The 17,540-nt window shown below is 45.5% G+C and overlaps 1 protein-coding gene across 7 annotated transcripts in view; it reads right to left on the bottom strand.

Moving 5' to 3' along the window:
* The window catches only part of LOC139761984 (astacin-like metalloprotease toxin 2), a 53,631-nt gene extending 37,902 nt beyond the window's left edge, over positions 1 to 15,729 (bottom strand). The window contains exons 1-7 of one of the 7 annotated variants that reach the window (XM_071686751.1): positions 15,706 to 15,729; positions 14,677 to 15,087; positions 9,762 to 9,897; positions 5,460 to 5,510; positions 4,361 to 4,485; positions 3,980 to 4,067; positions 2,029 to 2,155 (exon numbers count right to left, since the gene is read on the bottom strand). In XM_071686751.1, coding sequence (XP_071542852.1) covers positions 2,029 to 2,155; positions 3,980 to 4,067; positions 4,361 to 4,485; positions 5,460 to 5,510; positions 9,762 to 9,897; positions 14,677 to 14,685 — 536 coding nt within the window. In that variant the 5' untranslated portion in view covers positions 14,686 to 15,087; positions 15,706 to 15,729. Of the gene's footprint in view, positions 1 to 2,028; positions 2,156 to 3,979; positions 4,068 to 4,360; positions 4,486 to 5,459; positions 5,511 to 6,295; positions 6,468 to 9,761; positions 9,898 to 12,064; positions 12,209 to 14,516; positions 14,578 to 14,644; positions 15,604 to 15,705 lie in introns of those variants that run through there. The other 6 variants (XM_071686752.1, XM_071686750.1, XM_071686755.1 and 3 more) reach the window with 6 other exon arrangements.
* Between the last annotated feature and the right edge of the window lie 1,811 nt (positions 15,730 to 17,540).

Raw genomic sequence — 17,540 nt, 5'->3', positions numbered from 1 at the left:
TAATGTATGTATGACTCATGGTGAGGTGCCTGAGGATTGGCGGAATGCGTGCATAGTGCCATTGTACAAAGGCAAAGGGGATAAGAGTGAGTGCTCAAATTACAGAGGTATAAGTTTGTTGAGTATTCCTGGTAAATTATATGGGAGGGTATTGATTGAGAGGGTGAAGGCATGTACAGAGCATCAGATTGGGGAAGAGCAGTGCGGTTTCAGAAGTGATATAATATTATATATATATATATATATATATATATATATATATATATATATATATATATATATATATATATATATATACACACACGATAATCTGCGACCAACTATACAGAGTATCATTTAATGAGGAGATGAGTGTAGTTAGGGATACAACATGCAGAATAATGGGGTTACTTAGGACCTTCCTAATCTGCAGCCCAGTGCTACGCTTCTTCCAATAGGAGGGAAATGTACACTCCTTTGGAATGAGGTCTTAGACAAGATACACAAGAGGTCTATATGAATTTCATCCACTGGCATCTCTCAGTACGTTCTATATACGGATGCCTCTTGGCTGCACAGACGAAGTTTTTTTCTTTATATTCACGACGTGAGATCTGTGCCCACATACTACTGCCCAAACATTGTTTAGCGCGTCTATGTCATGTGTATTGGAGCCAAGGACTGGGTTGCTAAGGAGGTCAAGTCAGGTGTGAAGGCGTGGTTGGGGACTGACTTGACAGGAATCCCAGATCAAATGATTTTTGGTGTGTGTGTGTGTGTGTGTGTGTGTGAGAGAGAGAGAGAGAGAGAGAGCAACGCGTCCTAATTCAGAAGAGAATGTTACAAGAGATCACTCATTCTTCCTTCAGTCGTAACAACAGATGACAGACAACTATACAACCTGAGAGTACACCTCCCAACACATCTACAGCACTGAACCTGAATACACAGGAGGATACGAGTCTATATAAAGAGGTCACCTTATGTCTCCTGTTAGACTGCTCTCTCCCGGGCGAGTGAATCTGGTGTACAATCCTACTAGAGGTTGTGGGGTCATACCCGCTGCACTCCTGCAACCCAAACACAAACCAGCAGCCGTGGCACACTACAGGAGCCGCGACATATGCCACACCCACCTCCTCCTCCTCCAGGACCTCCACGTCGGCTTGGCAGCCAGGCACTTCCCGCACGTCCTCCTGCTTCCTCTGGCGTCCTCACCAGCGTCGAGGCTCCAGTGCCAAGACCGTGTGTATTTCTCAACCTTCCGTATGTGACCCCTCCTCTCCCACTATAACTCTATGCCTTCCATAGCTCATTAATGACCCCTGGGCTACTTCACCTTATGTACTTTAATCAATAAATCATTGTTGTTGTTGTTTAGCGTGTTCCCGTGTCTCTCTTTCAGTTACACAACAACACAACCACAACACCTGCTACACTGGTGACACCCCCTGAAGTTGAGGAGAGAGACTTTCGGACACGTTCTTACAAGTTCTAATGCAACCCTTCCATGACCCCATCCCTCCACCACCCGCCCGTCGACCACTCCTGCAGCCCGGGGGGCGATTCTTCTTCAGCCAGTGAGGACCCCGTGTCACAGCGTCATCTACCACTATGGCGCTGCAGGGCAAACTCCCTCACTACCGCCTGGGACCACATTACCGAAGACATCACCCACTAACAATCACGCGAGGGACTCCCTGGCGGAGGTGAGGATCGCCAGTACGAACCCAACCACGTCTGACAGGTTCTTCCTGACGATGAATACCATCCTTCCACAGGTCGCCAACCCGTACTAGGAATCCCCAGTGTTCCTCACAGCCACCAGTACAGGTCTCGTACTACCTTAAACATAATCAGTTGTCTACTAGAATTAATCTACAGTTTACCCTAACGATGAGCACGTAGTCAGGTCAGCTGTGCAAGCGACGAGCACTTAGCCAGGTCAGCTGTGCAAGCGACGAGCAGCTAGCCAGGTCAGCTGTGCAAGCGACGAGCAGCTAGCCAGGTCAGCTGTGCAAGCGACGAGTCTCTGGGTGGGCAACTCACCTGGGGCCGTCGTAGATGATCTTGACGTAGTCCGGCTGTGAGGTTCTCTCGACGAAGCGGACGCACGATCGGCTGGCGATGTCGTCCATCACCTGACGAATGATGTAGCGCTCCAGCGGCAGCAACACTGGTCCACACACACACACACACACACACACGGGGGTAGAGGTTCGTTGGTTAATTACCTATCATCATATGTCATATATAGTACGTTATACATTCCACATATCAACCCAACCAGACACACACATATATATATATATTCTTCTTTTAAACTATTCGCCATTTCCCGCGTTAGCGTTAACAACAGAGGACTGGGCCTTTGTGGGGATATCCTCACCTGGCCCCCCTCTGTTCCTCCTTTTGGAAAATTAAGAAAAAAAAAAAAAAAAACGAGAGGGGAGGATTTCCAGCTCCCCGCTCCCTCCCCTTTCAGTCGCCTTCTACGACACGCAGGGAATACGTGGGAAGTATTCTTAATCCCCTATCCCCAGGGATATATATATATATATATATATATATATATATATATATATATATATATATATATATATTGGTCTGTGCGATCATACGGCCGAGCATCGCTTCCTGCACATGACCAATTCCTTCCCATGTGATCGCATGGATTATATTTGTTGACACCAGCACATAAACTCCTCTGGACGACTCATGGTCCAGGTTATCCTCATATATTCAATAAAAAAATAGATAAAAAAAAAAAAGGATTAACACAAAAGGGAAATATACATGGTCTCCCACACCTAGGAAGCAGGATTGATCTGGGCAGTTTATCCCCTCCTAGTGTTGCCACACACACGTGCCCATTCTTCCTCACTGAAGACGTAAATACCAACACCTAACAGGGTATTTCTTTAGCTCTACCTTCTGTTTACAACTTCATTGAATGAGGTGTTACCATTATCCTACACCAATAAGGGGGGAGAAATAGTTATATGTGTACGTACGTCACAAGGCAACAGCAACTTGTCCATGCTATTGGCTTGAGTATCACCTGTCCAGAGAAAGTAAGTCTGGCCATACTGTCCCCCGGCCCACCTTACGCTTTCACTTGTACCACAGTAACATGACGCATATATGGCCAACATGACAGTGCTCTCAGCTCCTCCTATGCGGCAATAATCTGAGGATATGATCATGCATGTGTTCTTCAAATTGGGTGGACTTTTTTAAAACCTTGGCAGGAACCGAGGGATATTATCTAGGGGAGGTCAGTGCTGTTCCCTCCCTGTGAACTGCAGACGACCAATGTTCGTGTTTATGATGTCGAGAGAGAGAGAGAGAGAGAGAGAGAGAGAGAGAGAGAGAGACTTTCTCTTCGCGGTCATCACCTAACATGCTTTGTATGTGATAACTGTTAGTGTGTTACGGGGAGAGAGTTTACTCTCGTGTTGTCCCTAATTCTTAACCTTGTATGTGTATATATAAGCCAGGTATCTCCTAACCCTCTGTGTGTGTATACATATAAGCCAGGCATACATATGTGTATACATATAAGCCAGGTATGTGCGTAAATAAGCAAAGTACGCATTTATCGGCAAGGATGAACACCTGGATTAGGTATGGGCCAATTGCCGCGCCCAGCGACCCTAGGCGGCCCCGTGCTGGTTCATGGTTAGCTTGTATATATCAGGGAAGACGCGGGCGTCCGAAGACAGCCCCTTATTATGGAATTCCTTGATTAAAAGGCTACCAGCACGTAAATGGTATCATAATCATCAGCATCTAAATGGTCACCAAACGAATTCGTCCACAATGTACATCACATGCGAAAGTAAAGTTACATGTTGGGGGAGGAGGGGATAACAAACACACCAGGTCCAGACGAGAGAGAGAGAGAGAGAGAGAGAGAGAGAGAGAGAGAGAGAGAGAGAGAGAGGAGACCGACGATGGAGTCCTGCCTGCCTGAAGCAGCCGCTGTGGGATCACTCACCGAACTCTGACGAGAACTTGTAGAAGAGCACAGCGTTCGCCCACAGTTTGGTCGTCTCCTTCACCGCGTTCTTCTCCTGCGCCTCCCCCTGTGTTAGGACAGACTGAGAGTCAGGCTATCGTGACGTTACGGTCAGTATTTTTCAGGATGGTACACAAAGGGTCTAGTGTAACACTGTGGTCAGTGTCTTGACAGGGGGAGTGAGCGAACAAGAGATGGGGTGGGAGGAGGAACCAGGTGTAGTTACAGGTGTGGTAAGCAGACCAGGTGTTACTGCGCCAGGTCTGGATGGAGGAGGTGTGGAGAACAGACCAGTCATGCCAGGTGTGGAAGGACCAGGTGTTACAGGTGTGGAGGACAGACCAGGAGGTGGGACAGTACCTTTGTGCTGCCGTGTTCCGTGAGGGGCAAGATGTCACCCTCGAAAAGGTTCGCTCTCTCCAGAGGATCCCGTCCGAAGTTCGTCTGCCACGCCGTCTTCAGGCGGGTCCTCAGCTCCCCTACATCTGTGGTGGGACGGTGAAGCAAAGTTATTAGCCAACTGTCGAGGTGCTGGGGATCCCAACGTGGTGGGTGTCCCTCAGTGTGGGACAGCGAACTGCATCTCCCGTGCGTGGAGAGGTTGCCCGTGAGCCAGTACTAACATTGCTGGGTGTAATGATGCATTACCAAGTGTACTGGAGGTGTTATGGGTGTCACATGGGACGGACTAACGGGTGGTGCTGGGGGCAGGTGTTGCTGGGGGCAGGCAGAGCTGGGAGGGCAGGTGGTGCTCGGGTACTAGACGTAAAAGGGCAATCAAAGATGGTGATCAACAGCTGGTAACCCATGGTGGGGCTGATGGACTGTGTGTGGGTTTACTCGTGCCTATTATCCATTCCTTTGCACATGGGTGCTTCGTGGAACGTCCAAAACCAGTGAAGCTCCGATAACTGTGGGCAGTGTATGAGCTGTGTCGGTGAGATGAGGATTCGAAACAAGGAAGTAAGATTCCCCACGTGAACCAGGCCCAGAACACACCCACACCGGAACTCAACGATTAAAGGAAGAGACACAGAAAAATGTGTACAAAATAAACATACTTTCAGCAGTACGTCAAACTAGGTTTATGTATCACACTGTATATAAATCCTTTCTGCTTTTCAGAATATGTACGAAGCAACTTCATATTTAATGCATTTACTAAAGGCACATGGCACACCACAAGATCTGCTAAGTATTTATAAATCATGGACTGGACATAGAACTCACCAACACCCAGACCATAAGCAAGAGTAGCCGTGCCCTTAGCATATAAACAAAGCCTTCAAGCATGAACGCTACAATTGTTCGCCACCAGTGCTGTCCCCTGCAACCTCCTGGCGCACCAACCATGCAGCGCACAGTGTGTGGGTATGCTCAGTCAGACCCTGGTGCTTCAGGAGAAAGCCGAGAAAGGACAGGGTATGTGGCGTCCGGTAGCTGAAGTAAAAGGACTTACCGTTCGTCAGCCTTGCTAGGAAGGGAGGCCTCTGACGCCATCTCCGTCGCTCTGCGGGAGGAATACTGGTGTTAGGCAGCAGCCACGGTGTTGGATAGGATCCATCCATTGCGTCCCTCCTAATACTACAATACACAGTCATTTTGAAAGTGAAACACAAGAAATATATTCTAAATATCAAGAACTCTCAAAACACCGGAGTGAATGCTAAATCTCCCTGTCTAGTGTGTTACACACACCATGTCATATCTCCCAGATCGTCCACCCAGTGTCCGTCCTCCAGACTCGAACGTCAACGAACTTTATGTTCGATCGTGTTAGCTTGGCGTCGCGCACGACGAGGTCCTCTCCCACTGGGGTTGATGCTGGCGGATGACCAGTCTACTGGAGCGTCCGAATCGGCCTCCTGAGGCACCGATTTTTTTTTTCGAAACTCTTAGAGAAAACACAGTGATGCTCGAAACAGAGGCTCACGAATCTCGGAGTTACACGAATACCGAAAGCCCAACGAAAATAAAAACGGCCTCCATGAGGTACTTAGATGCAAGTGGAGACTCGTTGGAGACAATGAGTTTATAAAACACACACACACACACACAAAAGCCACGAAGCTAAGTGGTTCTAATGAAGCAAAAGAAAGCCACGTGAAGCTTCGGAACATTATTGACACACACACATGAAACTTGTTTTGAAGCAATTCATATCTCATGAGAAACCAGAGTGCAGTGTACATAACCAAAGCCCCACACAGCCTCCTCAACAATAGATTGAAAAAAAAGAAGTATTTAGGTTCTTACGAAATCAAGGGACTTTTAAAGTCCCAGGTTCATACTAACCACTTCTCATACACGTCTACGTCTTAGCTTCTGGTATAACTCTATGCTCAGCTCGACGAAATCAAATATTCATCAACGTTGTAGCCTCCATGAGGACATATTTGGGACAGATTTTCAGTACATAAAATCCATCGAGAGAATCCGCGTGGTTAAGAATCAACATGAGCTGAAACTGTTATTGTTAATAAGCGCTAATCATTACCATAACCCACTACATAAAATGAGAAATAGGTTAGTATAAACGGCACTGAAACAAGTTCATGTTTGAAAAGCTCTACAATACATACATATATCATTAAATTCAGTGTTAGCATAGGCAGGATCGTGAATATGGAAAATATGGTGTTGAGAAAATATATAATACGTGTAAATCACAAACACAAACAGTTTCAAGAAAACAGGAAGTATAAACGTACATTAAGAACGTAAACTAAAAATCTGAAATTCCGAATGAAGTTCCGAAAACTGACTAAACAAACCCCATACGAATTTCAACCTCCTGCGCCCAGACCTATGTTCCCACAACTTACAAAAAATAAAAAATCACCCTTAAAACTTATGCTCAATAATGTGGGAGGTATATGAGGTGACAGAAGGTGTGAGGTGATAGTTTACTAGTGTCAGAGAAAGTTCTTGTCAACAATGACCGCGCCAGGCGACCACTGAAGCAACACTTTCTCCTTCCGAACCGCAACACCAACCCTTCAGTACCTCGCCAAATTCCCTCCAAAATTCAGTCGAAGCTCCACTCTCGGGGTAGACGAAATGAGCTGATCAACCTAGTCGTTCATGTTTACAGCTTTCAAAGTTACTGTATGCTTTCCAAGGAACAAAATCACTTTCCCTGTACTATACACAACATAAATTTCTCGCAATTCCGGGTACGGGGACGTAGCGAGTGCCCTTAGATAAATGGGAAATGTCTTCGCGTCTTACGTAAGACACAGTTCGGGAGACGTAACGGAACACCTGCTATACGCCACCGTGCTCGACTGGCGCGGCGTGGGCGTGACGGATATGCTCGCTGGGGACATTCTCAACTGCCCGTGTGTACATGCCACTTGCTTATATATGTCAGTAAAGTCACGAAATGCCTTGAACCACACATTTCCTTTCCCCTATATGATTATTGTAAATCTTTTGAGAAAGATCATGAATCAGTAAAATTCATAATTAAGTAAACATTAAAAAAAAAAAAATCAGCACGAAGGCTACCTTTAAATCTCTCCTAACGAACTGGTGATAAAAAAAAGCTGTGTACAGTACATCGAGAATGGATATGCGAGAGGTGGACGTGTTTGCCCTCTATAATCTGGGGTCATCCTTGGACAAGGTGGAGCACCTGCCCTCCATAGTCTGAGGTCACCCTTGGACAAGGTGTAGCACCTATGAGCCCAACCATCCTTGCCAGGGATGTAGCAAATGACCTCCTCAACCTGCCAATGCCACAAATTCCCTGGTCCTGAGCAGGTGAAGGGCGTCCCTAGTTACCTTAACCTAGTGGGTGGTGAGGAAGGCACTAGGGAGCCACTTCGCGTTCAACCTCTTCAGTTTCACTGATTAAGTTCCTCTCATGAACCTAGGCTCGCCAACTGGCAGAATACCAGCAAATACCGCTATACACCGACCGTAATATACAATACGATTAGGTAAGGCATATTTTAAGTAGAAAATAACTATCAGAAACGTCAACTAGTTAGATTAAGCGACTGTAAGGCTAGGTACAGAAACGTCTATCATCAACTAGTTAGATTAAGCCACTATAAGGCTAAGTACAGAAATGTCTATCGTCAATTAGTTAAGATTTAGCCACTATAATGTAGGGTAGAGTTAGCTTTGATCAAGCTTAGTTAGGTTTGATGATTAGTTGGTTGTTTGGGGTTGAGGCCCACCAACTGCTAGGGTCATTAAAGCCGTCAACGTTGGTCACATCCACCAACCGAAAAATCTGTGACACCTTCAGGTGCATGTGGCCCAAGAGAGGTTTGATAATAACCTTACCAAACAATACCTTAATCTCACTGCAGTGACAGTCTGATATTTAATACGTTTTCATCATTTCATTTAATTCAGCAAAGGAAAATGTAACTGGTTCCACATAAAACTAACAAATTAAAAATTTAAGAAGCACTTCTTGTCAAATGACTCCGCGTTCTACCCTACTGCATTACTATTTGCATTAAATACATTATCATACACAACTGACAATCTTACCTATTACGTTGCAACTTCGCTTCTATTGTGTTCAACCCTCGTGAATTAGTAGGTTTGCTGACCTTTCCTTCACTTCTGTCATGAACGTTAGAGGTTCTTATCATCTCTTTCCGCTCTTGCAACACGCAAAAACACTTTTATTAACCTCAATCAGTGGCTATTCCTCAAATAAGATGACGAGCAGGGATGGTGCTCCCTCCGTGCACCGTAACCACGTCTTTCCAACTGCCATCATTTTGTAAACAAAGATGTGCTCTGTGATTGGCTAATATGAACACGCTCGGAAGCCTGGATGATGTCCACGACTTTGGCTTTAGTTACATAGATCGAGCGGTGATCGAACGAGTATTCCTTTGGTATTTAAATCCATTCCGAAACTGATTCTGTTAAGGACTTCCTGTGGCGGATTAACATTTCATCTAATGAACATTGATACTTATGTAAATGCAGCTTCACAGTACATTTAGAGCAACATGAGATGCTCACAACCCCCCTACAGCAATTAAACCATTATGGAAATACGATAGGTTCATAAAGCAACTAAAGCCATGTCAAAGCATACGGAGAAGTAGTGATCCAGATGGCCACCTCCGGCGGTCTTTCTTCTAAGAAGTTAATTAAATTGTTGAAGTATAGACTGATGGCTTGTGTCCTACATGAACAATAACTGCTGATGTACCATATGTTTGTTGAAGAATACTGTACGGTTTCAGATTTCATCAGTGACACTTTTATGAAAGGACAATTAAATGTCTAGTCTGCAGGAACGAACCATTCTTTGAGATTTCATATTCGATACCCGGATGTTGTTGTTTATCATACTTATGCAGAAAATAGAAAAAAAGTAAGAATAAACATCACTGATGAGCTTAGAGAGAAAAACCAGTGACCGGCGCTAGGTGAACTGGTAATGAAATAGACAGACGAACGACGTTATGTGTGGACGGTAATCATAAGGAACGGACGGGCTGACAGGACGAGCTTGTGACGGGACGCGATGGAGCCAGACAGGGATTAGGGACAAACAGACAGTGACAAGAGGAATCGGAGGGAAGGATCTGGGAAACGAAGGATGCGAGGATAGACAGGAAGGAGGCCAGGGAATGGTTAACAGGAGGAAACCATGAACAGGAGACGGTAAAGGGACAGGTAGAGGGAAGACAGGGAAAGGATGGAGCGAGAAATGACAGGAAATGAGGGAAAGGAGGGCTTGGTATTTGAGGATGGATAACAAGACACTGAGGACAGTTACCTGAGTTGGAGACGTTGAGGTGGGGGATCTGGACGTTGGTCAACTGCGGCGTCCTCACCAGAGGGGGCGGTGCGAGGCCCGACGACGTCCCCTCTACCAGTACCATCCACGCCCACGTCCACAACCACGCCCACACCTACAAGAAAGAGATCCAGGTGGTTATACTGCTGTGGATGATACCACAGCATCCCTCCACACTCAGGAGGTCAGGAAAATAATAAAAAAAAATCTTCATAAACCAGGGAAGCGTGTTCAGTCCACACACACTGGGTTGGCCAACACGTTAGAACCCTAGGGGGTTCCCAACCTCTTTGTTCCTCTGTCTGGATACGTATTTTGGATGCTTCATTCATATACCCCCAGCAAACTCGGTGTGTGTGTGTGTGTGTGTGTGTGTGTGTGTGTGTGCGCGTGAGTGTGGAATGAAACTACATCGGTCCATTCTATAACGAGAGGCCCCGACGCTGGGTCGCTCAGAAAGGAGACGACCCGACGCTGCTTCATTCAGAAGAGACAAGACACACTTTCGTTCTCTTGTGAGACTATCCGAAAGTGACTCGTTCATTTAGAAGGTCATGTCAACGTATATGATTTCTTTAGAAGAATAACAGAAAGCAGCAGGACGAACCATCCTAACTCTTCTTTTATAATTACACCGACATAACCCTACCGGTGTAGGAACACCACCAACCATACAGCGCAACTATGTAATCATTGCGGAAGTGGAAGAAACAGCGGCAGTCGCCCATCAGAACATCACCTGGACGACACAGCTGCCAGGTCAATAGAAAGGCACCTGATGGCGGCTGGTCGAGAGGTGATCCGCAGCAGCGCTGGTCTGCGGGACCGCTTGTCTTTCCCGCCTCACCAACAGGGTTGATGACACGCGGCTATGTGTGCCCACCCTGAGCACAGACCGTGCTACGTGGGGAGGACGAGAGAGTAAAGAGAAGGGAAAGAATAAGAGCGCAAAACAAATGTGCCAGGTAATACTTATTTGCTCGTACCAACCCTGGTTCGCCTGCACCAACCCTACCTAGTTCGCCAGCACAAACCTAGTTTCGCATGTTATCCAGGTATACCATGGGTTTTAGCTACGCTATTCAGAAAGGCTCTCGCAAATACATCTCAGAATACAAGGCCACTTTGCTCCTTCCTGACCAGTTGGTTGTGTCACAGTGAAACACGTTTAGATCAGCAGGCAGGTCGAACATGTACAAGGGAACACTCTGGATCCCCAGGTAAGCCGAACATATCCAGGTGAACACTGGAGTTAGTAACCAGGTCGAACATATTCCGGTAAAACGTCTCGTACCGCGCGGTCTTCCGCGCTGCGCTGCTCCGCCGATTTACTGCCTGGCCAGTCGCGTCCATACTAGTCCAAGATTTCCGATAATATCCGCCATCGATGACTTCAATACGCCAAAAGATGCTTCAAACGTACATGGTCAATCTTTAAGATGACCAGACGACCCCTAGTGGTACGTGGATATTATGATATTGGTGGTGCAGGAACCATCGCGTTCATCCTGGGTAATATATAAGCAAATATGGCAACGAGAGTAAACGGTGTAGGACATGATACCGACCTGCTCGTGAGGAAAATGGGAATATAATTGTATAATTGTGGAGGCCATTCACAGTTGTCATGCTTATAGATCTGGCAATAGTTTGAGGAGGGTATTAACGTTTATCATGTTTATAAATGTAACAGGCTTCATAAGAATACACTAAGATACATATTTGATATATACCATGAAGATATGCGGAGGTTTGAGGATGATTCTGTCAGAATATTAAGAAACACGTCAAACACAAGATGACCCGACAACGCTCCGATAAGTTTACTTGATAAAGATCTACAAACTAATGGAAAGAACTGTACTTTCTCCAGTGATCCGTCATATCAAACGACAGAACACCAAATACAACCTACAACTCCCTCTCGCTGTGGTCACCCTAAGGAACATATCTGCACGGACACATGATGAGCGAAAATATTTTCACATTTCGTACACCACGAATGAAAGCAGTGCATGAAGACAGCCCATGATGATACGAATGAAAGTAACGCACGCAGACAGGCCGTGATGTTACAGAAGGAAGCAGTTCGTGAGGACGACCTATAAAGAATTGACCGAGGTCAATTTGGAGACAAAGCAATTTCACCGAAGTGGAGAAAACGTCATATTTCCACACCATTTGCGTCCGGGTAAAATAGAAATGCGCAAAAAGTCAGTCATAAAATTGCCGCCGCCTAGCGTCAGGAAGTGTATAGAGACATGTTCTTTGTCGGCTCTCACCGTGTCACTGCTGTGGGCCTTGTCAGCCAGCTCTCACTGTCACTGCTATACCTAGCTCTCACTGCATCACTAATGCTCGACCTAGTCAGGCAAGATGTCCATGTCAACAAACACTAGCGGGTATGAGGTAAACATGTGACGTCATGAACACTAAGAGACTACTGGCTCAAAAGCATAAAGCATATTCTTTAATATCCTGCCCGTTTTAAATATATTCATCTCATTTTACTTTATGAAACTGCATCCATACACAGATATAGGCACTGGGAGTCATATAGCCTCGTCTACCCCTTAAAAGAAACTCATGAAAATGTATTTTGAGAAGACCCGTGTAAATAAAAATAATAAACCTCCCGACTGTTGCCAGCTTTCACCATGACATCTTTCTTTCCCTCATGAGACATAAATAAGAAATTGTTTGAAATCCTGAAATTATAGTGCTAGAGTGGCTGCTGCTGCTGCCGCAACCCCCCCCCCCTCTCTCTCTCTCTCTCTCTCTCTCTCTCTCTCTCTGGGAAGTGGGAGAAAGCACGACTGTTATATATATATATATATATATATATATATATATATATATATATATATATATATATATATATATATATAGAGAGAGAGAGAGAGAGAGAGAGAGAGAGAGAGAGAGAACCACTTTCTATGTACTGATTGGTATTCGCGGACCACACAAAACCTGTTCCAGGTGAGCAACAACAACACAAAAAAAAAAAAAAGAAAATAGAAAGTGAAAAACGAACTTATTGAAGGTTAAACTGGAGTCATCTGGCATCTCGCTGCTACCAAAGAGGGAGAGAAATAGTCTGTTCCACAGCGAGTGGAACAGTCCATAGAGAGAGCTGGTTCATTCCTGCAGGAGGGGGATATACACAGGTCATGATGGTACCCCCCCTTCAAGAGAGCCGCCATGTTTGGCGGAAGCAAAACTGTGAGAGCTGTGCAGCGTCGCGTCCAGTTTGCTGTGCTGCTGTTACTTCTGCTGTTACCTTTACCACTACTACACTTGCAGATGTGTGGGAGGTTCTGGCTGGTGAGGGTTGACGGGGGTATAGTAGCCATTACTGGTGGGGTTGACGGGGCTATAACCACTGCTGGTGGGGTTGATGGGGCTATAACCACTGCTGTTGGGGTCGACGGGGCTATAACCACTACTGGTGGGGCTGGCGGGGCTATAACCACTACTGGTGGGGTTGACGGGGCTATAACCACTGCTGGTGGGGTCGACGGGGCTATAACCACTGCTGGTGGGATTGACGGGGCTATAACCACTACTGGTGGGGTTGGCGGGGCTATAACCACTACTGGTGGGGTTGACAGAAACTAAACCACTACTGGTGGGGTTGACAGAAACTAAACCACTACTGGTGGGATTTATGGGGCTACAGCCACTGCTGGTGGGGTTGGCGGGGCTATAACCACTGCTGGTGGGGTCGACGGGGCTATAACCACTCCTGGTGGGGTTGATGGGGCTATAACCACTGCTGGTGGGATTGACGGGGCTATAACCACTGCTGGCGGGGTTGACGGGGCTATACCCACTACTGGTGGGGTTGACGGGGTTATAACCACTACTGGTAGGGTTGATCACGATAACCCGACCTACACCACACCAGAACCTCGTCAAAAAGGTAACTCAAATAACCACACACACACACACACACACACACACACCACATCAACTATCAACAATGTATATATTTTCCATATAAATCCCCTTCAACTATCCACCAGCCACAACGGAACCCAAGACATCATCATCATACAGGAGAGAGAGAGAGAGAGAGAGAGAGAGAGAGAGAGAGAGAGAGAGTTGTCGGCAAACCTGTCTACTTACGAGGCGCTCTTGTAATTACAGCTTCTGTGTACCAACACATCCCCCTCCTGTATTACATCCTGGAGTGCTGAACTACACACACACACACACACACACACACACACGGGGTCCCATGAGTGTAAAAGTCCCTCTCCGTACAGTACAAATATGTAATTACAAACAAAATCACACACACACACACACACACACACACACACACAAGTACACATATGTAAATGTCTTGTAAAATATTTACGTAATATAATAACCTGAATATAAGGAAGGTCCAACATTGTCATCACCACGAAACATTTACCACAGATCTGCTGGAGAAGGTCCAGAGGATCCTCGGACGAGGCTATCAAATTCTCTACGACCGAAAAAGGAAATTTTGTGACCATAACTCGTTTTCTTTAATGAAACTGACCTTTCTTCAGAATGAGCAAAGATGAACTACAGTCCAAAGCAAGAAATTATTTGAATGAGAAAAATTGAGATAATGTGAAATATTTCTAGAGAAACAGAGATGAAGATCCTGGGAAACAGACGATAAGCAGAAAACTGAAGATGGTTGAGAACTGCAATGTGAGGGTTGTGACGTCATCACAGCAGGAACCCCCGACTCACCTTCCTCATGATGATCAGGTCACACCACTCACCTTCCTCATGATGATCAGGTCACACCACTCACCTTCCTCATGATGATCAGGTCACACCACTCACCTTCCTCATGATGATCAGGTCACACCACTCACCTTCCTCATGATGATCAGGTCACACCACTCACCTTCCTCATGATGATCAGGTCACACCACTCGAGCGTCACTCCTGTTCCCTTGTTATAAACGGCCGTAGAGATTGCTGCTCTTACAGTCTGAGGATCACCTCTCCTCACAGTCTCAGAGTCCCTCAGGTCACGCTCCTTTACGTTTAAAATGCCTGAAGTCACTGTTCTCTGCGTTCACATGGACCCCCGAATTTCACAGGTGGCTGCACTGTCCACGTGTCCCCTTCAGTGCTCATATATGTGGGCAGGAACACAGGTGTGTGCAGGTGTTTATCTCTACACACACACACACACACACACACCTGAAGCGAGAGGTGGTCAGATATATATCCTCACGGGTGTCGAGACCTCGCCTGAAGCCGTGTCAGTCTCGTATCTCAATTCATTCTCATCAACCGTATCTTCTCCACACTGTTGAGACAATATCAAACCTGTGCGTTAATTTCCCGGACGGAGTAAGATCAACAATAACAAATCATCACAAGTACGATAACTTATCATTACGAAGGAACACGACGATGATGGTGGTGGGATAGGCAGAGTTTTTTTTTTTGTCCTGGTTGTGGGATACGGGAGGGAAAAGACTGCTATTTCTATTACTAAATGAAGGAATAAGCCCACTATAATTTCTCCTGGGCACTACTTCTTCTTTGGCTCACAAATACCGAACTACATTCGTCAAACACTTTATCGTGCACTACACTCGTATTAGCTAGTACATGATAGATATATCTTTTGAGATTAAAGTTTCATTATAGTTCCTTTTAGGGACATCAAGAATTTCGACCCATTTCGAGCACATGATGCATATGTCTAATGACACTGAACATGTTTCGATCCAAGCCTTTAAGAGCGGTTTTAAGAACGTCTTTTTCACTCCTTGAAACAAAGAAGACAAATATTAATCCAAGTAATCTCTCTGAAGACAAAGTTCAAGTATCCAGTTATCACCATATCCCCAGAGAAATCTCTCTGAAGACAAAGTTCAAGTATCCAGTTATCACCATATCCCCAGAGAAATTGAAATACCTTTCCCTTCGGTGGTCCGAGGCACACTGATTCGCCCAGCAATTTAAACACCCATGGCGCCAAGATGGTATTTAAGTATCGTGCGCCTGGCAACGACGTGTGTTGTGATCGTGTTGGGTTTTGGGGAAAGTCGAACTCCCGATTCACCTTTGTTATATGATCCCACGAAGAGTATTTAACACCATATGCCCTACCGACCGTTGGCAAGTACCATATATCTATTATGACAAATACCCTTTATAAGATTATTAGATGGTGCTGGATACTTTATAGAGTCGTATATTAATGGCAGATGTCCTATATTCAGTGACTGACCAGTTACAATGCAAGATTTTGTGAATAGTATTCAGTGATACAAGCTTTATACGACACAAGTGGATTAAAAGGACGTATAGCGCGATCATTACAATGATCCGTGGGCTAGTATATTTATTCGTATCAATAATGACAGCATGTCATAATGTGGAACATTCCAAAGTTGTAAGTGATTGGTATATATGCAAAGATGATACTCAGTCCAAGACTATATATATATATATATATATATATATATATATATATATAGCAAGTATGCAGTCTGTTGTGGATGAGAGAGCTTGGGAAGTGAGTCAGTTGTTGTTCGCTGATGATACAGCGATGGTGGCTGATTCATGTGAGAAACTGCAGAAGCTGGTGACTGAGTTTGGTAAAGTGTGTGAAAGAAGAAAGTTGAGAGTAAATGTGAAGAAGAGCAAGGTTATTAGGTACAGTAGGGTTGAGGGTCAAGTCAATTGGGAGGTAAGTTTGAATGGAGAAAAACTGGAGGAAGCGAAGTGTTTTAGATATCTGGGAGTGGATTTGGCAGCGGATGGAGCCACGGAAGCGGAAGTGAATCATAGGGTGGGGGAGGGGGCGAAAATTCTGGGAACCTTGAAGAATGTGTAGAAGTCGAGAACATTATCTCGGAAAGCAAAAATGGGTATGTTTGAAGGAATAGTGGTTCCAACAATGTTGTATGGTTGCGAGGCGTGGGCTATGGATAGAGTTGAGCGCAGGAGGGTGGATGTGCTGGAAATGAGATGTTTGAGGACAATATGTGGTGTGAGGTGGTTTGATCGAGTAAGTGATAATAGGGTTAAGAGAGATGTGTGGTAATAAAAAGAGTGTGGTTGAGAGAGCAGAAGAGGGTGTTTTAAAATGGTTTGGTCACATGGAGAGAATGAGTGAGGAAAGATTGACCAAGAGGATATATGTGTCAGAGGTGGAGGGAACGAGAAGTGGGAGACTAAATTGGAGGTGGAAGGATGGAGTGAAAAAGATTTTGAGTGATCGGGGCCTGAACATGCAGGAGGGTGAAAGGTGTGCAAGGAATAGAGTGAATTGGAACGATGTGGATACCGGGATCGACGTGCTGTCAATGGATTGAACCAGGGCATGTGAAGCGTCTGGGGTAAACCATGGAAAGTTCTGTGGGGCCTGGATGTGGAAAGGGAGCTGTGGTTTCGGTGCAATATTACATGACAGCTAGAGACTGAGTGTGAACGAATGTGGCCTTTGTTGTCTTTTCCTAGCGCTACCTCGCACACATGAGGGGGGAGGGGGTTGTTATTTCATGTATGGCGAGGTGGCGATGGAAATGAATAAAGGCAAACAGTATGAATTATGTACATGTGTATATATGTATATGTCTGTGTGTGTATATATATGTATACGTTGAGATGTATAGGTATGTATATTTTACGTGTGTGGACGTGTATGTATATACATGTGTATGTGGGTGGGTTGGGCCATTCTTTCGTCTGTTTCCTTGCGCTACCTCGCTAACGCGGGAGACAGCGACAAAGCAAAATATATAT

The sequence above is a fragment of the Panulirus ornatus genome, chromosome 42 (assembly GCF_036320965.1).
Source record: "Panulirus ornatus isolate Po-2019 chromosome 42, ASM3632096v1, whole genome shotgun sequence".
Taxonomy (NCBI): Eukaryota; Metazoa; Arthropoda; class Malacostraca; order Decapoda; family Palinuridae; genus Panulirus; species Panulirus ornatus.
Note: the sequence above shows the minus strand (reverse complement) of the source record. Positions and strands in the feature narration are given on the sequence as shown.